This window comes from Oncorhynchus mykiss, chromosome 10 (genome assembly GCF_013265735.2).
Source record: "Oncorhynchus mykiss isolate Arlee chromosome 10, USDA_OmykA_1.1, whole genome shotgun sequence".
NCBI lineage: Eukaryota > Metazoa > Chordata > Actinopteri > Salmoniformes > Salmonidae > Oncorhynchus > Oncorhynchus mykiss.
This window is the reverse complement of record NC_048574.1, coordinates 62,968,186-62,994,590: the sequence shown is the minus strand read 5'-3', so window position 1 is coordinate 62,994,590 and position 26,405 is coordinate 62,968,186. Positions and strand designations below refer to the sequence as shown.

The window sequence follows — 26,405 nt, the reverse complement described above, 5'->3', positions numbered from 1 at the left end:
TGACTATAACTACTGTTTTTTGAAGGAGGCGATATGATGTACAACATACTATGGAGAGTCGCACTCTTGCGACTTCGGTTGAAGGATCTCCAATCACGCCAGACAAGGCCAATGAAATCCGTTCCTCACTGGAACCCCCGCCTTCCACAGGTGATAAGTGTGAGGCTAGGATTCATACTCTATAATGAGCCCAGGAATGGGCAGCGCAGGTCCAAACAGGTGTTGTATCTCATTTGCCTCCTTCAGGGAGCAGTAGTTAGTCATAATGTTACATTCCCTTTCAGTCTGTCAACTTTGGTACAACATACTATGGGGAAATATAATCATGCCCCAAGACGACCCCAATGGATACTAAATGAAATGGCCCATGGCAGACCACCCAGATGCGTCAGTCTGGGTATTGCGCACATGCCACACTGCCTAGTGACTTTCCCTTGTAAGCACACTGGGAGCAGTGACATCCAAGTGATAAAAGCGTACAAAAGTGTGTGGTGATGCCCAACTCGCCACGGCACAAATATCTCCTATAGTCAACCCTTTAAACAACGCCCAAGACGCTGCCAGACCCCTGGTGGAGTGGGTGTGTACACATGTAAGTAACCCTTAACCTTTGCTCCTATATGCCAGGGAGATAGCAGCATCTCTCCCACTGGATTGTGGAGGCTGAGACAGTGCCCTCCTGTGAGCTGGATTAGCAAAAGAGACCAAAAGCTGGTCACACAACCGGATATCCCAGGTCCGTTCAATGTACAAGCGTAAAGCTTGCACCGGACACAGGACATGTAACCTCTGTTGCTCTTTAGAAGCAAAAGGAGGAGGCAAAAAGGGAAATAGCTCTAAAGCTAAGGACCTGTAGGACATAGCCATAGAACTGAATACAGGAAGCATGTAAGGATAACACGGTCCCCAACACGTTTAGTCAAAGCCAGGAGCAGGGAGGTTTCGTAGGAGAGGATCGTCAGATCCACCGACTCCAGAGGCCCAAAGAGTGCCTCCAAAACCAGCGCCAAGTCCCATGTGGGCGGAATAGGTTTAGAGACCCGTCAGACGGCATTCAACTTAGAGGAACCCCACTACCAGGGGGTGGGTCCCTGGTGAGGCTCCGTCAATTCCCACATGACATGCTGGGATAGCGGCCATGTCCACTTTTAACGTGGAGAATGCCCGCCCCTGCTAAAAAAGCTCCTGTAGGAACATAAGGATGTCCCTCACAGAGCACTGAAAAGGAATAAGTCCATTATCTTAGCACCAGAGCTCAAACGCTTGCCACTTGTACTCATACAACCCTTTAGTGGAGGGCGCCCTTGCAAACTGAGTGGTAGCAATAACATTGAGGTAAACCTCTAGTCATCAGATTGGCCCGCTCAGGGGCTCGGCCCATAGGAACCGAATATCCGACCTCCTGTGCCAAACCTGCCCGTGTGCCTGGGACAACAGGTCCCCGCCTAAAAGGCGATTGATCTCTGCAAACAAAGGCTGCCTGGACCAACGGGGAGCCACAAGAATCAATGATCAACCCTCCCGGCGCACCCTCCAACGTCGGCTGAATCAGAACCACTGGCGGAAACGCGGAAAGGAGGGTACGAGGCCACTGGTGCGCCAGAGAGTCTGTTCCCAACAGGGCACTAGGGTCCCTCTTCAAGAAAAATATAACAATGACACTGCGCATTTTCACGATGCGTAAAGATCTACATCGGCTCTGCTGAAAATTCCCCATACCTGGGAGACCATCCAGGGGTCTAACCTCCACTCTTGAAAGAGAGGGTCCAACTTGGATAAAATATCTGCACCGGAGTCCTTGTGGTGTGCCGGGCGCCTGCAGGCTGACTTCGGTCGTCAGTTGAACAGCGTTTCCTCCGAAGACATTAGTGCAGCTGGCTTCCGGGTTAAGCGGGCGAGTGTTTGGTTTGGTGGGTCATGTTTCGGAGGACGCATGACTCAACCTTTGCCTCCTGAGCCCATTGGGGAGTTGCTGCGATGAGACAAGATCGAAAAAGGTGTGTAAAAAAAATATAAATAACACCTGCACTGGAGAAGCAAACAAGAATGCGCTGCCCAGTGCCGCTCCCCAATGCCGGTCTCATTACTCCCATTCAACTACAAAAACAAATTCCCAAGACCCTTTTAATGACAAAATGAATACAGTTTATTAAGTTCATGCAGATTTCTTGTTGAGACGTGTACAGTTGAAGTCTGAAGTTTACATACACTTAGGTTGGAGTCATTAAAACTAGTTTTTCAACCACTCCACAAATTTCTTGTTAACAAATTATAGTTTTGGCAAGTCGGTTAGGACATCTACTTTGTGCATGACAAGTAATTTTTCCAACAATTGTTTAGACAGATTATTTCACTTATAATTCACTGTATCACAATTCCAGAGGGTCAGAAGTTTACATACACTAAGTTGACTGTGCCTTTAAACAGCTTAGACAATTCCCGAAAATTATGTCATGCTTTAGAAGATTCTGATAGGATAATTTACATAATTTGAGTCAATTGGTGGTGTACCTGTGGATGTATTTCAAGGCCTACCTTCAAACTCAGTGCCTCTTTGCTTGACATCATGGGAAAATCAAAAGAAATCAGCCAAGACCTCAGAAAAAAAATTGTAGACCTCCACAAGTCTGGTTCATTCTTGGGAGCAATTTCCAAATGCCTGAAGGTACCACGTTCATCTGTACAAACAATAGTACGCAAGTATAACCACCATGGGACCACGCAGTCTTCATACCGCTCAGGAAGGAGACGCGTTCTGTCTCCTAGAGATTAATGTACTTTGGTGCAAAAAGTGTAACTCAATCCCAGAACTACAGCAAAGGACCTTGTGAAGATGCTGGAGGAAACAGGTGCAAAATAATCTATATCCACAGTAAAACGAGTCCAATATAGACATAACCTCAAAGGCCGCTCAGCAAGGAAGAAGCCACTGCTCCAAAACTGTCATGAAAAAGCCAGACTACGGTTTGCAACTGCACATGGGGACAAAGATCGTACTTTTTGGAGAATTGTCCTCTGGTCTGATGAAACAAAAATAGAACTGTTTGGCCATAATGACCATCGTTATCTTTGCAAGCCGAAGAATACCATCCCAACCGTGAAGCACGGGGGTGGCAGCATTATGTTGTGGGGGTGTTTTGCTGCAGGAGGGTCTGGTGCACTTCACAAAATAGATGGCATCATGAGGAATGATGTGGATATATACAGTGGGGAGAACAAGTATTTGATACACTGCCGATTTTGCAGGTTTTCCTACTTACAAAGCATGTAGAGGTCTGTCATTTTTATCATAGGTACACTTCAACTGTGAGAGACGGAATCTAAAACAAAAATCCAGAAAATCACATTGTATGATTTTAAAGTAAATAATTTGCATTTTATTGCATGACATAAGTATTTGATCACCTACCAACCAGTAAGAATTCTGGCTCTCACAGACCTGTTAGTTTTTCTTTAAGAAGCCCTCCTCTTCTCCACTCATTACCTGTATTAACTGCACCTGTTTGAACTCGTTACCTGTATAAAAGACACCTGTCCACACACTCAATCAAACAGACTCCAACCTCTCCACAATGGCCAAGACCAGAGAGCTGTGTAAGGACATCAGCAATACAATTGTAGACCTGCACAAGGCTGGGGTGGGCTACAGGACAATAGGCAAGCAGGTCGGTGAGAAGGCAACAACTGTTGGCGCAATTATTAGAAAATGGAAGAAGTTCAAGATGACGGTCAATCACCCTCGGTCTGGGTGCAAGATCTCACCTCGTGGGGCATCAATGATCATGAGGAAGGTGAGAGATCAGCCCAGAACTACATGGCAGGACCTGGTCAATGACCTGAAGAGAGCTGGGACCACAGTCTCAAAGAAAACCATTAGTAACACACTACGCCGTTATGGATTAAAATCCTGCAGCGCACGCAAGGTCCCCCTGCTCAAGCCAGCGCATGTCCAGGCCCGTCTGAAGTTTGCCAATGACCATCTGGATGATCCAGAGGAGGAATGGGAGAAGGTCATGTGGTCTGATGAGACAAATGAGCTTTTTGGTCTAAACTCCACTCGCCGCGTTTGGAGGAAGAAGAAGGATGAGTACAACCAAGAACACCATCCCAACCGTGAAGCATGGAGGTGGAAACATCATTCTTTGTGGATGCTTTTCTGCAAAGGGGACAGGACGACTGCACCGTATTGAGGGGAGGATGGATGGGGCCATGTATCGCGAGGTCTTGGCCAACAACCTCCTTCCCTCAGTAAGAGCATTGAAGATGGGTCTTGGCTGGGTCTTCCAGCATGACAACGACCCAAAACACACAGCCAGGGCAACTAAGTAGTGGCTCCGTAAGAAGCATCTCAAGGTCCTGGAGTGGCCTAGCCAGTGTCCAGACCTGAACCCAAAAGAAAATCTTTGAAGGGAGCTGAAAGTCCGTATTGCCCAGCGACAGCCCCGAAACTTGAAGAATCTGGAGATGGTCTGTATGGAGGAGTGGGCCAAAATCCCTGCTGCAGTGTGTGCAAACCTGGTCAAGAACTACAGAAAACGTATGATCTCTGTAATTGCAAACAAAAGTTTCTGTACCAAATATTAAGTTCTGATTTTCTGATGTATCAAATACTTATGTCATGCAATAAAATGCAAATGAATTACTTAAAAATCATACAATGTGATTTTCTGGATTTTTGTTTTAGATTCCGTCTCTCATAGTTGAAGTGTATTTATGATAAAAAATTAGACCTATACATGCTCTGTAAGAAGGAAAACCTGCAAAATCGGCTGTGTAACAAATACTTGTTCTCCCCACATAAATTTGATTTCCATTGATCATTTTTGTGTGATTTTGTTGTCAGCACATTCAACTATGTAAAGAAAAAATAATATTTCATTCATTCAGATCTAGGATGTGTTATTTTAGTGTTCCCTTTATTTTTTTTTAGCAGTGTATATATATATATATATTTTTTTTTTTGTTCCTAGCCCATGACTCCTCCGACCTGTGAATGGCAGCAAGCAATACGCAACATAGCGTCAAGTCTGCCGGAAACTCACACTAAGAAAAACACGTAAACGGAAGTGAACTGTGACCACATTAGCGTTTTTGTTATTAAACATTTATTTAACAACCTGCAACTCAAAATATGAGTCTTTAACTGCACATTATCACATACTTACCCCCACATAGTGTTTAATTCGCGTTGCAGACAGGACTTAGTTGATAGATGTTATCTCTTTAACGCCAGCTTGCTAAACATATAACTGTATGGTTTATCACGCTCAAATAGCCTCCATCATGGAGGTGCTAGCGAATGCAGCCGTGGCAGAAATATGTAAAGTCGTAGACGACGATTATGCAGTGTTTCGTTTGCAAATAACTCAAAGCCAGAAAGAAAACAGAGGATTGCGGAGGAAACTACTGGAAATGAAGGTGGCACGGGAGCGCGTCCCTGTCAGTCGTCCCAATAGTTTCAAGATCTTCGACCGATACAGAGGAATGGCAAGAGGTACATTATGCTGAGGTTGCGCGGCCTGTCGCCCCGTTCCTCTATACATGTGATGTGTTACCAATAATTAGGTTTTGCTCAGTTTTTGGATTGTATGCATTATTATTTATTTAGCTATCTTGCGCAAATACACTATCATATTCTAACCAGATTTGAGATTTTCTGCATTTTCTATGTTTTTATTGACAAAATAAATGTGATTCATGTAACATAATACATTGATCAATAAATAGTGTATCAATAAGTTATGAGAAGTGTCACCTTACATCCTTGCCAATTGTAGACAGTGACAAAAGTGTGCAATATACCACTGAGCACTGGCAGTACCTAACCTAACCACCTCTTTTTCCCCCAATCACTCTCTCAGGTGAAGGACGTCTAACTGGAAGCCACAGGAGCTTTGTGAAGCCAGCGGCACACAATACATGGAGAGATGGTCAACAAATCACTGTTGATGAGGGGAATGGAACCTCAACCCAGCACATTATCATGATAGAGGTTAGTGTAATAGTGCTGCATAAAAAATAGTTAGCTCCCCTCATCTATTCACTTGCTTAAATGTACATCCTCATTTATCTGCCTTAGGGGACCTAGTGAGACTTCCCTACAGCATTGTTGTCCTTGTTATCTTCTTGTATCAGTCTGCAGAGGCTGCAGGTCCTGGGGTCAAGCAGGAGAGGTCTGAAGGAGAGGAGGACCTACGGCACAGCAGAGACATCCAGACTGGAGAGTCTGGAGCGCCCCCTGTAGCCACGGAGGACCCCACTACCACCCCAGCGCAGCCAAGAGCCCGACCCAGCATCACGGAGGTCAGTCGCCAATACTCCAGCCGCCAAGCCATAGACTGTTCTCTCTGCTTCAGCATGGCAAGTGGTACCGGTGCATCAAGTCTGACACCAATAGGCTCCTGAACAGCTTCATTCCCCAAGGCATAAGTCTGCTAAATGGCTTACAAAATTGCTACATGGACTGAGTTCACCCTTGTATTTTATTTTTGCACTGTCTCTATGCACACTCACAGGGCCTTACACACTCATGCACACTCCAACACACACACAAACACTCAATTCATAATTTCCTCACACGCACACCCACTTACATACAATCATCATATATGCTGCTGCTACTCTGTTTATCATATATCCTGATTCCTTGTCACCTTACCCCTATACATGTCGCTCCAGTATCACTGCAAATTGTAGTATGGTACTAGAACTGACTATGTATATAATATGCATATTTACTTTTTTAGATTTTTATTTTTTATATTACATTGTTATTGATTACTGCATTGCTGGGTTTAGAGCTCGCAAGAGAGGCATTTCACTATACTTGTGCAGTTGACATTACAACTTGAAACAAGAAGAGGCACAAGTGGGTCCACACAGGAGAGAGGTCGTTCACACTGCAGGAAGAGGTTCTAATAGAGGAGCTACCTCAGGATACACCAGCAGAAAAAAACATTCCACTCTATAAAATATAAAGTTACCATTCCACAGGAATAGCTTCTGACGTTTAGATCAAACATGACAAAGATTAATTTTCATTGTTGACAGCAGAGAAGATCCCACAGATAGTGTGGTATGAGCCTAAAATGCCTGTTTCATATTGTTTGTGCTGTGTAGGCTTTTTAATGTTCACAAATTTTCACAAAATACTTTTAATGAGGAAATGAATGCTGATTTATACATATGGTGCATTTAACACTTGTTTATGTTTACTAAACACAAAATAGGACTTTTCATTCTAAGATTTTCTTTGACTCTAGACCCACACACTAACAAACATCTACTGTACACGTCAAAATAGTTTGTCTTTTGTTGACTTTTGTCTTATCATAGCTGACACATATTTACCCACAACATCATATGTATGTCCACCATGATGGGTTGAACAACAATGAAGTCATTCTGTAACTACAGTATAGAACTCAAACATAGTGGGGATGGGTAAACACTCCATGTTGAAAGTGTGTTTTATCTGTGTGTACATACCTGAGGGAGTGTATTCTGTGTAATCTGTATCACCTGTCTCTTCCAGGAGGAGGAGGGTCCAGAGGTGCTGTTGATGTGTGAGGAGGGTCTGGGGACCATGGTCATGGAGGACAGCCGGACTACACCTCCTGAACCCACAGAGGAACCAGCTGAGCAGCACAGGACCACACACAGTCTCACTGAGGTGAGCCCACTGTAAACTACTGTTTACTACTATAGAAATCCCTCATTGCCCAATCAGAAGATGCTCTATAGCAGGGTGCTCATATCAGATTTGTTTATCCAACATCCTCTCACTCTCTCTTACAGTCAGTAGACATGGAGGATGGGAAGCCTGATCTGCTGCTAGTCAAAGAGGAGACAGTAGAGGATGGACCAGAGAGCATTGATCTGCTGAGTGGACTAAAGATGGGGGAGCAAGGTCAGAGAGAAATGAATATATATATATACATACAGTAATAGATATTCAATGGGAATAGTGATGCACCTGGCTATTATTTTCTCTTAATTTATCAAATTAAATCAATACAATGTATGTGCACGTACAAAAACACACATTAGAATGTATGAACTTGACCAGGTAACTAACTCATACCATATTTGTAAAGTCTATTTTGTAACCTTTTCCTGCAGGTGGTTGGCTGGAGGCTAACAAATACTGGGTGGCTGTCTTGGATTCTCTGACCCTGACTGGTGCGGCTAAGGGCTCGCAGGACGATATCACTGAGCAGGCCAGGACCAGAGGCGACATAGTGGAGGTCAGTGGATGGGACAGTGTCCTCAACTCTGGGCTGGGGAACAACACTCTTAACCACAACCAGAAACAAACAGTCGAACACAAAACAACCAAACTTAGTCTTCATCACAACAGACTGACTGAGACCAGGATGAAGCGTAGATTTAGTCTGTGGAGACTGGGAGGTGTCGGTTTGTGGCGGGAGAGAACAGACACTCTGCTAGCGATGCTCCGTCCTGCTCCTATAGTTGAGATTCAGAGAGACAGATGGCGCCTCAGGTTAATCCCCTACCAGGTGCTGCCATCAGTCTGCCTTCTATAGGATCTATCAACTGGAACATGGATCCTGCGACAACACAGACACTCTCCATGTCCGAATACCCATAATAACATCCGACATACTGTACTTAAACTGCGTAGTATGTACTCATTTTCATACTATTTATGATGTAATGCCTTTTAAAATGTATGCAGTATTCCATGGCTGTTGCGCACTACTCTGCTACGCAAATATAACTGGCTAGCTAGGCTAAATATGAAATTTGTATTTATTATTTGCCAGCAGCATACCACCCTGCATACCACTGCTGGCTTGCTTCTGAAGCTAAACAGGGTTGGTCCTGGACAGTCCATGGATGGGAGACCAGATGCTGCTGGAAGTGGTGTTGGAGGGCCAGTAGGAGGCACTCTTTCCTCTGGTCTAAAAATATCCCAATACCCCAGGGCAGTGATCTTTCGGATGGGACATTAAACGGGTGTCCTGACTCTGAAGTCATTAAAGATCCCATGGCACTTATCATAAGTGTAGGGGTGTTAACCCCGGTGTCCTGGCCAAATTCCTAATCTGGCCCTCAAACCATCACGGTCACCTAATAATCCCCAGTTTACAATTGGCTCATTCATCCCCCTCCTCTCCCCTGTAACTATTCCCCAGGCCGTTGCTGTAAATGAGAACGTGTTCTCAGTCAACTTACCTGGTAAAATAACGGCTAAAAAATACAAATTAAAAAAATTAGGGATGCCCATTAGCTGCTGCCAAGGCAGCAGCTACCCTTCCTGGGGTCCAAACACACCAAAGCACCCACATTACTTCTAAAACAACAGATAAAACAGTGAACTATGTTTGTACTGAATGAGCTAAAGATAAAACAGTACATCGTATAACATCCCTACACCACCACATATCCACAACACAATGTTCAATAACACCATATAACAATATCACAATGTATGTGTCTGTACCTTTTGTGTGTGTCTCTTCACAGTCCCTGTTGTTCCATGAGATGTATTTCTACCTGCTTTTTACATCTGATTATTCTGCTTGCATCAGTTACCTGATGTGGAATAGAGTTCCATGTAGTCATGGCTCTATTTAGTACTGTGCGTCTCCCATAGTCTGCTCTGGACTTGGGGACTGTGAAGAGACCTCTGGTGGCATGTCTTGTGTGGGGTATGCATGGATGTCTGAGCTGTGTGCTAGTAGTTTAAACAGACAGCTCCGGACATTCAGCTTGTCAACACCTCTTACAAAAACAAGTAATAAGGAAGTCGATCTCTCTCCCACTTTGAGCCATGAGAGATTAACGTGCATGTCATTGTTCGCTCTCTGTGTACTTTTAAGCGCCAGCCGTGCTGCCCTGTTCTGAGCCACCTACAAGTCCCTCTGTGACCACACTACTGAACAGTAGTCTAGGTGCGACAAAACTAGGGCCTGTAGTACCTGCCTTGTTGATAGTGTTGTTAAAAGAAGGTAGAGCAGCGCTTTATTATGGAGAGACATCTACCCATCTTATCTACTGTTGCATCAATATGTTTAGGCCATGACAGTTTACAATCCAGGGTTACTCCAAGCAGCTTAGTCACCACAATTTGCTCAATTTCCACATTCATTACGAGACGTAGTTAAGGTTTAGGGTTTAGTGAGGGATTTTTTTTATTGTTTTTGAACTTACCTCTGTCAGCCATTGTTCACCTTTCGGGCCGAACTCGGTTGAGTGAAGGCATGATCGGCTGAGAGTCAGCTTCGGGTGTCAACTGGACCAACACCATGTCGACTGATGGTGTCGCAAGGGTTTGTGTTACGGCGATAAGAGCTCGGGCTGATCAAGGCAAATTCATGGCAGATGGAAACATTTTATACTTTAGATTTATATTGTGAAGGGGAAAGGGGTGTTTGTCATCCCTGCGGTCAAGCTGCTGTTGGACATGGCCCTTTAGGTTGATGCTGATGTTTTATAGTGAAATAATGATAGTGCCGTAATTCATGTTTACTTGACCTGAAGTAGTGAAGCTGTGTGTAATGTTATGTTGAACCTTTTCCAAAGTATTCTAAAATAAATTTTATCAAAGCTAGGGTACCAGATTTACAGAAAAGTGTTACCATAGTGAAAGTTAGTCCTGTCGCGTATCGTTTCGTGCAATAAATGTGAGTGTAATGCCATTTTGTTTCAATTAAATACTAAATTGACTCTGTGCTGACTGACTAATGTTTGGTACTTGAATCAGTGTTAGAGATGAGCTTGACTGTGGTTAACATTTTAGAGTTTCTTTATATAAAAACATTTATGCTTTTCTGTACCATCTTTGTTTGCAGTCTGCAGTCCATGAAGACCTGCTGATATCCGGTGTTACTGGCGGGAGAGACTGGACTTCTGAAGAGGCTGGCCACAAACCCTGGCCCCGGATCAGGACCCTGGATCAGGAGCCGTCACTCTTCCTTCCCCAGTCAGAACCCGGAACCAACCACGGGGGACAGAGACTCCACCACAACAACTACATAGAACACAACCAGTGCACAGGTGGACTGAACCACCTCGGTCCTGGTGGTCATCTGAGAGACAGAGGCTCCAGTCCGCAGACCAGACCCTTCTCTTCACAGTCTCAGAGCAGGGATGAAGCAGGGCCTGGGGCTGATAGAGATAGACCCTCGTGTTCCTATGATACAAACACCACGGTATCCATGATGAACAGAGCAGGTAACCCTGGGCTTCAGCCTTCACAGAGAGTGGTGGGAGACCCCCCTGATGGTAGTCTATCAGCAAGTCTGTCTTCTCCTTCAGGGTCTCATCTAATGCCTGGTGACTGGGTTCATAGAAAGCCTGGACCTGGGTTTAGCCTTCCTCAGTTACCTCATGGTTACCCCATGAATACAGACAGGGTCAGGATGGGCGTTCACCTAGCCTATAACACCGCACACAATCCCAACAACACCCAAACAATGGCTAGAGGTCAAGGAGGGAGCTCAAAGACTAATCAACTGAGGGTGGCTCCTGCTTTTACCTCCTCTGATGTCATTGGGTCACAACATGGGAGGCCGAGCGTTAGGACGGACACAGACATGCCGTATGCCTGCCCCACGTGTGGGAAGCGCTTTGCTGAGGCAAATTATGTGAAGACGCACCAGACCGTTCACACCCTTCAAGTGCAAACTAAACTACAAGAGCTTATCAGACATAGGAGTGTCCACAACGAGGAGAAATCGTAGCAGTGCGTCTTCAGCTGTACGCAGGGGATGTCAGGGAATCATTCTTTAGCTGACAGATTGTTGTTATCGTGTGAAGTGTCTTGGGGTAAGAGGGTAATTAACCATACCCCTCATTAATCCTCTATTTAACTTGTTTTTAAGAGACAGTAAACCTAGGCTAGAACAAGGACAGTTGAATATTTACCTTATTGAGGTGATGTAGATGGAATAAAGTCATTCTGTTCTTTCTAAACAAGTCTGCTCTCAGCTTGAAAGATACTGATCGTATGAGATTTGAAGTGTAAGGTAATAACCAGTAGCGTATTTCAAAGAACAGTGCACATACTATTTTCATTTAACCACACCCTTTGAACTATTACGCCAACCAATACGATCCTTCCTCTTCAGTGTAGACCGGTGTCTTGATTTGTCGAGATCTCTGAGTGGGAAGAAAGGTGCAAGGCTCAAACGTCTTCTGAATATATACCTAGTAATGGTGCAGAATGCTCAATGAGGTTAAGAAGAATCCTAGAGTGTCAGCTAAAGACATACAGAAATCTCTGGAACATGCTAACTGTCTGTTGACGAGTCTATGATACGTAAAACACTAAACAATAATGGTGTTTATGGGAGGACACCACGGAAGAATCCACTGCTGTCCAAAAAAACCCATTGCTGCACGTCTGAAGTTTGCAAAAGTGCACCTGGATGCGCTACTGGCAAAATATTCTTTGGACAGATGAAACTACATTTGAGTTGTTTGGAAACAACACAACACTGTGTGGAGAAAGAAAAGGCACAGCACACCAACATCAAAACCTCAACTAAAGTATGATGGAGGGAGCATCGTGGTTATGGGCTGCTTTTCTGCCTCATGGCCTGGACAGCTTTCTATCATCGACGTAAAAATTAATTAAAGTTTATCGTGACATTTTGCAGGAGAATGTCAGGCTATCTGTCCGCCAATTGAAGCGCAACAGAAGTTGGGTGACAAGACAACAAGACAACAACCCAAAACACAGAAGTAAATCAACAGAATGCCTTCCAGAGTGGCCCAGTCAGAGTACTGACCTCAACCCGATTGAGATGCTGTGGCATGACTTCGAGCAGTTCACACCAGACATCCCAAGAATATTGCTGAACTGAAACAGTTTTGTAAAGAGGAATGGTCCAAAATTCCTCCTGACCGTTGTGCAGGTCTGGTCCGCAACTACAGGAAACATTTGGTTGAGGTTATTGCTGCCAAAGGAGGTTCAACCAGTTACTAAATGCAAGGGTTCACATACTTTTTCCACCCTGCACTGTGAATGTTTACACAATGTGTTCAATAAAAACATGAAAACGCATAATTGTTTGTGTTATTAGTTTAACTTCTCTGGGATAGGTGGGACGGTAGCATCCCACCTGGCCAACATCCAGTGATAATGCAGAGAGCCAGATTCAAATAAATTACAAGCTGGAGGAGTTGCAAGCAAATGTGAGCTAACTGAATGAATATACAGTTGAAGTCGGAAGTTTACATACGTTTAGGTTGGAGTCATTAAAACAACTTGTTTTTTTTTTTCTCCCCAATTTCGTGGTATCCAATTGTTGTAGTAGCTACCATCTTGTCTCATTGCTACAACTCCCGTACGGGCTCGGGAGAGACGAAGGCTGAATGTCATGCGTCCTCCGATACACAACCCAACCAGCCGTACTGCTTCTTAACACAGCGCGCATCCAACCCGGAAGCCAGCCGCACCAATGTGTCGGAGGCTACACCGTGCACCTGGCAACCTTGGTTAGCGCACACTGCGCCCGGCCCGCCACAGGAGTCGCTGGTGTACGATGAGACAAGGAGATCCCTACCGACCAATCCCTCCCTAACCCGGACGACGCTAGGCCAATTGTGCGTCGCCCCACGGACCTCCCGGTCGCGGCCGGTTACGACAGAGCCTGGGCGCGAACCCAGGGACTCTGATGGCACAGCTGGCGCTGCGGCACAGCGCCCTTAACCACCCCTTGTTTTTCAACCACTCCACAAATGTATTGTTAACGAACTAGAGTTTTGGCAAGTCGGTTAGAACATCTACTTTGTGCATGACACAAGTCATTTTTCCAACAATTGTTTACAGACAGATTATTTAATTTATAATTCACTGTATCACAAGTCCAGTGGGTCAGAAGTTTATATCCACTAAATTGACTGTGCCTTTAAACAGCTTAGAAAATTCCAGAAAATGATGTCATGGCTTTAGAAGCTTCTGATAGGCTAATTGACATAATTTGAGTCAATTGGAGGTGTACCTGTGGATGTATTTCAAGGCCTACCTTCAAACTGGGTGAGGCAGTGGTAGCCTAGTGGTTAGAGCGTTGGACTAGTAACCGAAAGGTTGTAAGATTGAATCCCTGAGCTGACAAGGTAAAAATCTGTTGTTCTGCCCCTGAACACAAGGCAGATTACCCACTGTTCCTAGACTGTCATTGAAAATAAGAATTTGTTCTTAACTGACTTGCCTAGTTAAATAAAAGTAAAAAAAATAAATAACTCTGTGCCTCTTTGCTTGACATCATGGGAAAATCAAAAGGAATCTGCCAAGACCGGTTCATCCTTGGGAGCAATTTCCAAAAGCCTGAAGGTATGATGTTCATCTGTACAAACGATAGTACGCAATATAATATAAACACCATGGGACCACGCAGCCGTCATACTGCTCAGGAAGGAGTCAGGAAGTTAAAGCTTGAACACAAATGGACAATGACCACTTTGGAAGCATACTTCCAAAGTTGGGTCAAAATGGCTTAAGGACAACAAAGTCAATGTATTGGAGTTGCCATCACAAAGCCCTGACCTCAATCCCATAGACAATTTGTGGGCAGAACTGAAAAAGCATGTGTGAGCAAGGAGGCCTACAAACCTTTTATTTTATTTTTTATTTAACCAGGTAGGCTAGTTGAGAACAAGTTCTCATTTGCAACTGCGACCTGGCCAAGATAAAGCATAGCAATTCGACACATACAACAACACAGAGTTACACATGGAATGAACAAAACATAGTCAATAATACAGTAGAACATAATAAGGCAAAAAGTCTATATACAGAGTGCAAATGAGGAAAGTTAAGGGAGTTAAAGCAATAAATAGGCCATGGTGGCGAAGTAATGACAATATAGCAATTAACTACTGGATTGGTAGATGTGCAGAAGATGAATATGCAAGTAGAGATACTGGGGAACAAGATAAATAAATAAATACTGTATGGGGATGAGGTAAGTAGATAGATGGGCTATGTACAGGTGCAGTGATCTGTGAGCTGGTCTGACAACTGGTGCTTAAAGCTAGTGAGGGAGATTTGAGTCTCTACAAACTACAAACCTCTTCCTGGTTGGATTTTTCTCAGGTTTTTGCCTGCCACATTAGTTATGTTATACTCACAGACATCATTCAAACTGTTTTAGAAACGTCAGAGTGTTTTCTATCCAAATCTTCCAATAATATGCATATCCTAGCTTCTGGGCCTGAGTAGCAGGTAGTTTACTCTGGGCACGCTTTTCATCCGAACGTGAAAATACTGCCCCCTAGCCCAAAGAGGTTTTAACTTGTGAATTATGTAGAGTCTATGCTAATGGTGCCACGTCCAAAAAAAACTACTCACTTGAACAGGTTCACCACAAGGGTGTCACCCCTCCCTTTATTATCTACACCAATGACTGATTGTTCTGCTCCTGAACAAGGCAGTTAACCCACTGTTCCCCTGTAGGCCATCATTGTAAATAAGAATTTGTTCTTAACTGACTTGCCTAGTTAAAGGTAAAAAAATAAATAATTAAGTATGCTGGTTTACATCCCTCTCTGTCAAGAACAGATACTGCCTTCAAGCCATTGTGAACACCTGCTCAAAGATCACCAGGCTGCCTCAGAAGTCTGGCCTCATTCTTTGAGCAGCAGGCCAGGAGGAAAGCCTACGACATCATGGGGAACAGCACCATATCCTCAACCCGCAGTTCCATCTGCTCCCCTTTGGGATGTCGCCTGTGCTTTCTCAAGTGTTCCACCAATAGACGCAGGGCCTTGTTCGTAGCTGAGGCAAATCGCCTGGTTAACAGGACCATTCATGAAGACTATTCTAGAGATAATTAATGGCAGGGCTAAACTAAGAACTGTGGCTACCACGGACTTAAATGCACCATGCACTTTTAACTGATGCCTTAATGCGTTTTTTTTTGTCTCTTACATTTTTTTTTTATATACTGTGTTTGTCCTGTCTGAAGCACCCTGTCAGGCCTGAACGAATTGCCTCTCTGGGATTATTAAAGTTGAATTGTAAGTTTCGAGAATTCAATTTAAGATTTTTTTTTGTGCATCCTCTGCCCAGAGGCAGCGGGCGCTCCGTGTCACGCGACTCGGGATCGACCTGTGTCGTGCTTTGCTCTCTGGAGCAGGCCGTCGCTCAACAGAGTGATGAATGGGGTAGCGTTGAGGTGGATCAAATGAAAATGAATATTTCTGGTGTTTGTGAGACGTAGATCCGGTGGCAATGGCAAGACTGAGAATACCCTATCTGTTTTGTTGAACTATGACAGAGTTTCTACCTGATATGGTTAGCTTATATTTGCTATTCTGTGAGGGCCCATGTTCCGAACCCTGCTATGGTGCTTTAGGTGTAAAGGATTGACATGTTGCAGCAGTGTCTAGAAGGGAGAGTGTTGGGAGTTGGGATAGAGAAAGCACTGTGTCAACTGTGTGCCCTGTGAGAGAGAGACAGGTTGAGATTGACAGAATTTGAGTTGTGCAGAAAGTGTTCTATGCCGAGGCAGTGAAGAGAGTAGAGGACAGCCCAAGGGTGAGTGAGTAGGCCTGAAGAGAGAGATCCAGAGAGGATGAGTTTTAGTAAAGTATGGTTTCTTGTGTTTATTGCTATGGTTATTAACTGTCCTGCACTGATAGAGTGTAAATCTCAGAAAATACAGCTAACTACCAAAATAATGCAAAGAATTGAGTAAATGAGGGATGAAAAGTATATTAAAAGCAGATGCTTCCACACAGGATGGTTCAAAATGGTTCAACCTTGAGCGCCTGTTTTGGCATTAAGTTCCAAAAAGTAACTTCCTGACCACTTCTACCATGGGCAAATATGTATGGAAAATTTCCTTCAAATCAAAAAAGGGTTGTGGTTGAAATCAAATGGAACGACCCTTCTGTTTTGTAGGTTATTTGAACACATACCCCTCATTAACTTGTCATTTGAAACAGGCTTGTTTTTAGAGAGACAGTAAACCTAGGCTAGATCAAAGGAAAGTTAAATATTTACAGTACTGAGGTGATGTAGATGGAAAAGTAATTATATTGTATTTTATTCTACTCATCTTGCTAACACTGTTCTAAGTGATCTAAGCTTTTAAGACTGATCTTGAATAGGAGATAAGCAGTACCGTATTTCAAAGAACAGTGCGCATACGCTTTTCATTTAGCCACACCCTTTGAGCGACAACATCCTTTCTCATCGGTATAAACGGAAGTAAACAGTAACTAAGAATAATTTTCATGTTAGCGTTTTTTAAAATTTATTTAGACGTTTATTAACACCCTGGAACTCAAACTATGTATAATTTAACTGCACAGCACCACATACTTACCCCATGTAGTCTTTAATCCTCGTTGGAGACAGGACTTGGATGGTCAATAGAGGTTAGCTATCTAGGTAACGCTACCTAGCTACTAAGTTAGTTAATAATGGCTGCTAACTGTATGGTTTTTCACACTCAAATAGCCTCCATAATGGAGGTGCTAGCGAATGCCGCAGTGGCAGAGGTCTGTAAACTCGTAGACGACGACTATGCAGTCTTTCGTTTGGAAATAACTCAAAGCCAAAAAGAAACCAGTGCATTGCGGAGGAAACTACAGCTACTTGAACTGAAATTGTCACGGGAACGCGTCCTCGCCAGTCGTCCCAGAAGTGTCAAGATCCTCGACCGATACAGAGGAATGGCAAGAGGTACATTTTGAAGAAGCCCAAGGATGCGGGGCATGTCGCCGGTTCCCCTCTGCGCATGTGTGATTTTAGATGTGTTAAACACATATATGGTTAACCAGAATTGGGTCTTGGTCCGTTTTTGGGTAGTTAGTATGCAATAATTCAGCTGATTACTTAGTTATCTTGCGCAAAGAAGCAATATAATTTAACCAGATTCTTGATTTACTGCATTTCCTATTATTTACTCAATAAAAACAATGTGATATATGGAACACAATACATTGATCAATCAATAAATAGTATGTCAAGAAGTTATGAGAAGTGTTACCTTACATTCTTGCCAATTCTAGACAGTGTCAATCATGTACAATATCTTTTGAGCATTTACAGTAGCTAACCTAACCACCTCTTTTCCCCCAATCACTCTCTCAGCTGAAGGAGATCTCACTGGAGGCCACAAGAGCTTTGTGAAGCCAGCGGGACACAATACATGGAGAGATGACCAACCAATCACTGTTGATGAGGGGAGTCGAACCTCAACCCAGCACGTTATCGTGATAGAGGTTAGTGTAAACGTGTTACATTAAAATTACAGTATATCAACTGTGATCAGTTTATTTCAGAAAGGCCCCCCTCAGCTATTCACTTGCTTACATTTACATCCTTATTTATCTGCCATAAGGGAGCTTGTGAGACATCCCTTTGACATTGTTATCCAATTGAACTGGATACTAGTAACAACCTCCTTCTTGTGTCAGGATGCAGAGGTTGCAGGTCCTGGGGTCAAGCAAGAGAGGTCTGAAGGAGAGGAGGACCCACAGCACAGCAGAGACATCCAGATTGCAGTGCCTGGAGCTTCCCCTGAAGCCACGGAGGACCTCGCCGCCACGCCACAGCCCAGGACCCGACGCAGCATCATGGAGGTCAGTGGAACGCCGAACGCCGTCCTCAAGTCAGAGACAGACACTGAGACTTTAGCTGTAACACACAGCCTCTTACACACAGGATCTGACCACAGATCAGACCCAGAGAGACTGGAGAAACTGGGGTGTCCTCCTTCTCCTGGCTCAGAGTATTTACCGGTATTTCACCAGAGCCCGTGGATGGTTTATTCCCGTGGTGATGGTGACACATTACACTCTGGCGGTAATGATCCGTCTTGTTCTTACGCTACAGAGATGGACCCTGGCAACATGCCTTTGGGTTTAGAGACACAGACTGATCTGTCTAGAGGGGACTGGAACCGGTACAGTAGTAGTGTTTACTCTGAAGGGTCCATAGAAAGAAATAAGAAAGGGGAGGGTCTGGTCGTAGATGAGGTCACTGTGAAAGTGGAGGGTGACTCTCCTCTGACATGGAATGCAGACGAGACTCACTTAGGAAAAGGACACTTGCAGGGCAACACCAGTGACTTCTTAGACTACAGGGAAAGCTTAGAGACAAATCTAAATGTCCCGACCCACTCCTCTTTACACACGTTCAAGGATCGCGACCCAGTGTCTACGTCGATGGGGCCTTCCGATTCACACGGCTATGTTGTTTTCGATCAGGTATTGAACTCAAATGACAGGGCTAGAGCCCAGACTCAGGGAGGGGGAGCAACATCAGGCAATAGTAAAGAGAAACGGTTCCTCTGCATGTTCTGTAACAAAGGCTTTAGCTGCCTCCAGAAGGTGGAGATCCACCAGAGGATCCACACAGGGGTGAAACCCTACAGCTGTACCCAGTGTAACATGCGCTTCGCCCAGGCTAGCACCCTGAAGAGGCACCAGAGGGTCCACACAGGGGTGAAACCCTTCAGCTGTACCCAGTGTCAAATGCGCTTTGCTCAGGCTGGTGACCTGAAGAGGCACCAGAGGGTCCACACAGGAGAAAGGCCATTCGCCTGTAATCACTGCGGGAAGAGGTTCTCAGAGAGGAGATACCTCAAGATACACCAGCAGAAAAAACATTTCACTCTATAACATAGAAAGTCACCATTCCACTCGATAGCTTCTGACGTTTATAATAAAGTCAGATTCATTTTTGTCAGCTGAAAAAATCCACAGATTCATTTGGAATAACGAGAGTAACATATTTCAGTGTTGAATATTCCTGGGTAGAATATTGCATCCAGACATTGTGTGATATACAATGCCTTCAGAAAGTTTTCACATCCCTTGACTTTCTCCAAATGTTGTTGTGTTACAGCCTGAATTTAAAATGGATTAAATTGAGATTCTTTTTATAAATTAAACCCTGCGTTAAAGGTAGACTCAGCGAATGCACAAAGTAAGTGGGCCAATTTCTACAACAACTAAGAGCGCTGTAGTGCAAAGCCCAGACATTGTGGGATACAGTGCATTCAGTATTCACACCCTTTGACTTTTTCCACGTTTTGTTGTGTTACAGTCTTTAATTTAAAATGGATTAAATTGAGATTTTGTGGCACTGGCCTACACATAATACACCATAATGTCAAAGTGGAATTATGTTTTTAGAATTTTTTACAAATTAATAAATGAAAAGCTGGAAGTTCTTGAGTTAATAAGTATTCCACCCCTTTGTTATGACAAGCCTAATAAGTTCAGGAGTAAACATCTGCTTAACAAATCACATAAATTGCATGGAGTCACTCCGTGTGCAATAATAGTGTTTAACACTATTTTTTTTTACGACAATCTCATCTCTGTACCCCACACATACACAACTGTCTGCAAGGTCCCTCATATGAGCAGTGAATTTAAAGAACCGATTTGAGTGTTGTTGGAATAAGTATATACACAAATTTACAGTGTAAATGTTTGAGGTCCTGCAGTCAGGGATGGGGATGGGATTACTGTATGTTTTGCCTTGCCAGCATCTCGGGCCGGTGAGTGCGAAACCACCCTCTGGGAGCGGCAATTTGTGTTGTCTGTATTCTATTGTTTTAAATACAAAAAGGAAAACGTGTATATATACACTGCTCAAAAAAATAAAGGGAACACTTAAACAACACAATGTAACTCCAAGTCAATCACACTTCTGTGAAATCAAACTGTCCACTTAGGAAGCAACACTGATTGACAATAAATTTCAATGCGAGCTGTGGCAAGGTTTGCTGTGTCTGTCAGCGTAGTGTCCAGAGCATGGAGGCGCTACCAGGAGACAGGCCAGTACATCAGGAGACGTGGAGGATGCCGTAGGAGGGCAACAACCCAGCAGCAGGACCGCTACCTCCGCCTTTGTGCAAGGAGGAGCAGGAGGAGCACTGCCAGAGCCCTGCAAAATGACCTCCAGCAGGCCACAAATGTGCATGTGTCTGCTCAAACGATCAGAAACAGACTCCATGAGGGTGGTATGAGGGCCCGACGTCCACAGGTGGGGGTTGTGCTACAGCCCAACACCATGCAGGACGTTTGGCATTTGCCAGAGAACACCAAGATTGGCAAATTCGCCACTGGCGCCCTGTGCTCTTCACAGATGAAAGCAGGTTCACACTGAGCACATGTGACAGACGTGACAGAGTCTGGAGACGCCGTGGAGAACGTTCTGCTGCCTGCAACATCCTCCAGCATGACCGGTTTGGCGGTGGGTCAGTCATGGTGTGGGGTGGCATTTCTTTGGGGGGCTGCACAGCCCTCCATGTGCTCGCCAGAGGTAGCCTGACTGCCATTAGGTATCGAGATGAGATCCTCAGACCCCCTGTGAGACCATATGCTGGTCCCTTTGGCCCTGGGTTCCTCCTGGGTTCCTCCTAATGCAAGACAATGCTAGACCTCATGTGGCTTGAGTGTGTCAGCAGTTCCTGCAAGAGGAGCCTCATTTTGACTTCTTTTAAGGACATTACATCAAAGTTGGATCAGCCTGTAATGTGGTTTTCCACTTTAATTTTGAGTGTGACTCCAAATCCAGACCTCCATGGGTTGATACATTTGATTTCCATTGATCATTTTTGTGTGATTTTGTTGTCAGCACATTCAACTATGTAAAGAAAAAAGTATTTAATAAGAATATTTCATTCATTCAGATTTAGGATGTGCTATTTTAGTGTTCCCTTTATTTTTTAGAGCAGTGTACTATAAAAATTCAATCCTTCAGAAAGTGGAGAGCAAGACTTATGCAGCTCCACTACACATTTTTATAAAAGCCGCGTTCGACAGGATTACCAACACAGACTGACCAGCTCAAATAGACAGAAGCCCTCTATATGGCAGACTAATCCGAACTCCTCTCTCGGCATGTCCAGCCCACTCATTATCTCAGCCAATCATGGCTTGTGAGAAGGTTGCTGTCTTTCTGTGGCTTAACCAACAAGGCTTGTAATTTAACAATTTTATTCGTATTTACAGATGCCATACAAGTTTGTTATTAAGGCAAATGAAAGTTCACATGTTCCAGAAGGCATTTCTGCAAAAAAAAACTTATTTCGAAAAAAAAAAACCTTAATGGATCTCCTTTGAAGTCGTGACTTGGGACATACGCCTAGTTTCCTGAAACAGGTCACATATATACATTCACACACAGTGCATTCGGGAAAGTATTCAGACCCCAAAGCGAAAACAGGTTTTTAGAAATTGTTGTAAATTTATTCAAAATAAAAAACAAATACCTTATTTACATTGGTATTCCAACCCTTTGCTACGAGACTTGAAATTGAGCCCAGGTCCATCCTGTTTCCATTGATCATCCTTGAGATGCAGTGCATGTCAGAGCAAAAACCAAGCCATGAGGTCCAAGGAATTGTCCGTAGAGATCCGAGACAGGATTGTGTTCAGGTACAGATCTGGGGAAGGTGGGTACCAAAACATTTCTGCAGCATTGAAGGTCCCCAAGAACACAGTGTTCCGATCAATCTTAAATGGGAGAAGCTTGGAACCACCAAGACTCTTCCAAGAGCTGGCCGCCCAGCCAATCTGAGCAATCAGGGGAGAAGGGCCTTCGTTAGGGAGGTGACCAAGGACCCGATGGTCACTGACAGAGCTCCAGAGTTCTTCTGTGGAGATGGGAGAACCTTCCAGAAGGACAAACATCTCTGCAGCACTCCACCAATAACACCTTTATGGTAGAGTGACCAGACGGAAGCCACTCCTCAGTAAAAGGCACATGACAGCCTGCTTGGAGTTTGCTGAAAGGCAGCTAAAGGACTCTCACACCATGAGAAACAAAATTTTCTGGTCTGATGAAACCAAGATTGAACTCTTTGGCCTGAATGTCAAGCATCGTGTCTGGAGGAAACCTGGCACCATCCCTACGGTTATGCATGGTGGTGGCATCATCATGCTGTGGGGATGGTTTTCAGCGGCAGGGACTGGGAGACTAGTCAGGATTGAGGGAAAGATGAACAGAGCAAGGTACAGAGAGATCCTTGGTGAAAACCTGCTCCAGAGTGCTCAGGACGACAGAGTGGGGCAAAAGTTTACCTTCCAACAGGACAATGACTCTAAGTACACAGCCAAGACAACGCAGGAGTGGCTTCGGGACAAGTCTCAATGTCATTGTGTGGCCCAGCCAGAGCCCGGACTTGAACCCAATCTGACATCTCTGGAGAGACCTGAAAATAGCTGTACAGCAATGCTCCCCATCCAATCTGACAGAGCTTGAGAGGATCTGCAGAGAAGAATGGGAGAAACTCCCCAAATACAGGTGTGCCAGGCTTGTAGCATCATACCCAAGAAAACTCGCTGTAATCGCTGCCAAAGGTGCTTCAACATAGTACTGAGTAAATGGTCTGAATACTTATGCAAATGTGATATTTCAGATTTTTATTTGTAATACTTTGGCAAAAAATGTTACCCTGCGTATGCTTTGTCAGATTGATGAGCGAAAAAAAACTATTTAATCCATTTTAGAATAAGTCTAATGTAACAAAATGAGGAAAAAGTGAAGGTCTGAATACTTTCCAAATGCACTGTATATATAAGACCAGGGAGGTTTTCCAATGCCTCACAAAGAAGGGCACCTATAAGTAGATGGGTAAAAAAAAAAAGCAGATATTGAATATCCCTTTGAGCATGGTGACTATTAATTACACTTTGGATGGTGTATCAATATACCCAGTCACTACAAAGATACAGACGTCTTTCCTAACTCTGTTGCCGGAGAGGAAGGAAACCTGCTCAGGGATTTCACCATGCCAATGGTGACTTTAAAACAGTTAGAGTTTAATAGCTGTGATAGGAGAAAACCGAGGATGGATCAGCACCATTGTAGTTACTCCACAATACTAACCTAAATGACAGAGTGAAAAGAAGGAAGCCTGTACAGAATAAAAAAATATTCCAAAACATGCATCCTGTTTGCAATAAGGCACTAAAGTAAAACTGAAAAAAATATGCCAAAGAAATGAACTCTATGTCCTGAATACAAAGCATTATGTTTGGGGCAAACACCTGATCAGTCTGTCATAGAAAGAGCAGGTGTTCTTAATGTTTTGTATACTTAGTGTACAGTATAAGCCTGAAGTCTGTTTCAAATTGTGTTTGTACTGCGTAGCCTATATGATGATCACAAATGCCTGTTTCATTACTTCCATTCAACTACTTAATTGTTTTCCCATGACACCTTTTAATGAGAAAATGAATGTAGTTCGTCAAGTTCATTCTGCTTTTTAGTTGAGACGTGTATGTGTGGTTTTCATATGTCGTATTTAAAACTTGTTTAATAAACACAAAATGGGACTTTTCATTCCAAGACTTTCATTGAGTCTCTCTTTAGTATACATCACATCTGATCTCACTCTATTCTGCATACACCAGACAGCGCTTTATAACCATTATACACTTACTAAATATACCTACACATACACACACACTAACACCTACTGTACACATCAACATAGTTTAGTCAGGTTTGTCTGATTTTTACTTATCATTGCGGACTTATTTTCACCCCCAACATCATATTTATGTCTATTTTTCTGTATATCTAATAGGGCCGGGGCGATACCAGTATCGCGATATTCGTTTGTGTCGTGGCAAGGAAACAAAACACGAAGCAGATTTAACTTTGAGGAAAACAGTCCTAATATTGAAAACAAACATCATTGTGTTTTCATCCAGACTCACATTGATTTATTTTCCATAACACACACTGTTTTACATACAGCAGGTTTTTAAAGGGCCAAAGAGTTTTGTCCGCTTCGTGTTTTCATATTTGCCATGAAAAACAATGTTGCGATACTGTTATCATCCCGGCCCTAATATCTAAGCTTAACTCTTGAGTCTTCTGAATCCTCCTGACTGTGCCCCCTATAGACCACAATATGAGTCATAATACCCATAAAACCTGGAGGTCCAACAAGGAAATGGTTCCAATCGTTTTTTCCACCATTCATTTTTCCCAAAGGGGATTTTTGAAACTTAAAATAAGGGATGTATTCGTGTAGGCTTACCCTGGTGTGACGCTTTGATAACCGTGTAAATCTCTCTAGGACAAGGTAACTTTATCAATTTATATTCGCCTGTATTTACCCCCCCAAAAAATGAAATGCTAATTAGCTGCTAATGTGGCTATCATAAATAACTACAAATGCCATGATGATCTGGACCAGACTACCAAATCGAGGCAAAGGTAAGATTCTCTGGATTAATGTTAGCTATATTTAGTCATGAATAAATTGGCTACATTTCTTTAAATGGACAATTGTGATCCGTCTTGCGCAAGTAAATTGACACAATACCGGTTAGCAAAGGTGTCAGCTAGTGATGACGTGCAGGAGTTTGCAGGGATTTGTAGTCTTGCATAATGTCTACTTTGATGCTAATTAGCATTTTCGATATTGAGAGTAAATAGTGAGGAATATATTGTCCGAGAGACATTTACATGGTTATCAAAACACAGCCCTTATTTTAAGTGTTTCTAAAAACCCCTATGGTGGAAAAATGATTAGAACCATTTCGCAGTTTGACCGCTAGGTTTTATGGGTTTTATGACACCTCCACCTTGGGGCTCTATGGACATGATGCCTCTGCCCCAACCAATGGCATTTCTTAAAATCGGTCAAATTCAATAGTTCAAAATGTGCTTTTCTTCCGTTGTTCTGTAGCAAAACGTTGTATGCCAATATTGCATTGATGCATCCTTGACAAGGCTACTAGCTATTACCGTTAGATAACATTTTCACATTTTTGTGAAAAAAAATCCCACGTTTTTGTGAGAAAAAAAATCCCACGTTTTTGTTTATCTGTTTCACACACATCCATGTGCTTTTATGGATCAAATAGAAATAAGGTCAGTTTATCTTACATCGTAAGAAGAAAACAGATCCTTATGGATTTGTCTAGTAGCAGTCATGTAGGCAACCATTATCACCATCACTTCTAGGCAGCACACACTGCTAAAGCGATAGCAGACTAACTTTAAGTGAACTTGTTCCTGGATATAATCACTGCCACCTTGTGATGTTAGCATAGGGCCAACGTGTACGACAATTTAGCGTTCTGTCACGTGCAAATAAATCAGTTTTTAATTGGCTGGTACGCAATTTGAGCCGGATAAACTGTTTTAAATGTAAATAGTCGCTTATGTTTGCAAGTATGGCCAATTAATGTTCAAAGTGTGTTTTATCTCTGTGTGTATGTGTGTACGTACACTCCCTCAGGTATGTCTGTGTAATCTGTTTCACCTGTCTCTTCCAGGAGGAGGAGGGTCCAGAGGTGCTGCTGATGAAGGAGGAGGGGTGTGAGGAGGGTCTGGGGAATCCTGAGGGAACCATGGTCATGGAGGACAATCAGACTACACCTCCACCTGAGGTCTGAATGGTATTAGAAAGCAAAGCCTGTCAGAGTAGGACTACTGATCTGAT

The 26,405-nt window shown here is 43.5% G+C and overlaps 2 protein-coding genes across 8 annotated transcripts in view; one reads left to right on the top strand and one right to left on the bottom strand.

The window, feature by feature from the left end:
* The window catches only part of LOC110534616 (oocyte zinc finger protein XlCOF7.1-like), a 1,104,347-nt gene that overhangs the window by 508,444 nt on the left and 569,498 nt on the right, over positions 1–26,405 (bottom strand). The window lies entirely within an intron of this gene.
* Positions 5,027–26,405, top strand: part of LOC110534626 (zinc finger protein with KRAB and SCAN domains 8) — a 98,619-nt gene continuing 77,240 nt past the window's right edge. The window contains exons 1-7 of one of the 5 annotated variants that reach the window (XM_021619546.2): positions 5,037–5,494; positions 5,862–5,992; positions 6,136–6,303; positions 7,535–7,672; positions 7,798–7,909; positions 8,122–8,246; positions 10,818–12,017. In XM_021619546.2, the coding sequence (XP_021475221.2) occupies positions 5,254–5,494; positions 5,862–5,992; positions 6,136–6,303; positions 7,535–7,672; positions 7,798–7,909; positions 8,122–8,246; positions 10,818–11,708 (1,806 nt within the window). In that variant the 5' untranslated portion in view covers positions 5,037–5,253 and the 3' untranslated portion in view covers positions 11,709–12,017. Of the gene's footprint in view, positions 5,495–5,861; positions 5,993–6,135; positions 6,304–7,534; positions 7,673–7,797; positions 7,910–8,121; positions 8,247–10,817; positions 12,018–17,157; positions 17,663–18,073; positions 18,205–18,399; positions 18,565–26,238; positions 26,353–26,405 lie in introns of those variants that run through there. The other 4 variants (XM_036934493.1, XM_036934491.1, XM_036934492.1 and 1 more) reach the window with 4 other exon arrangements.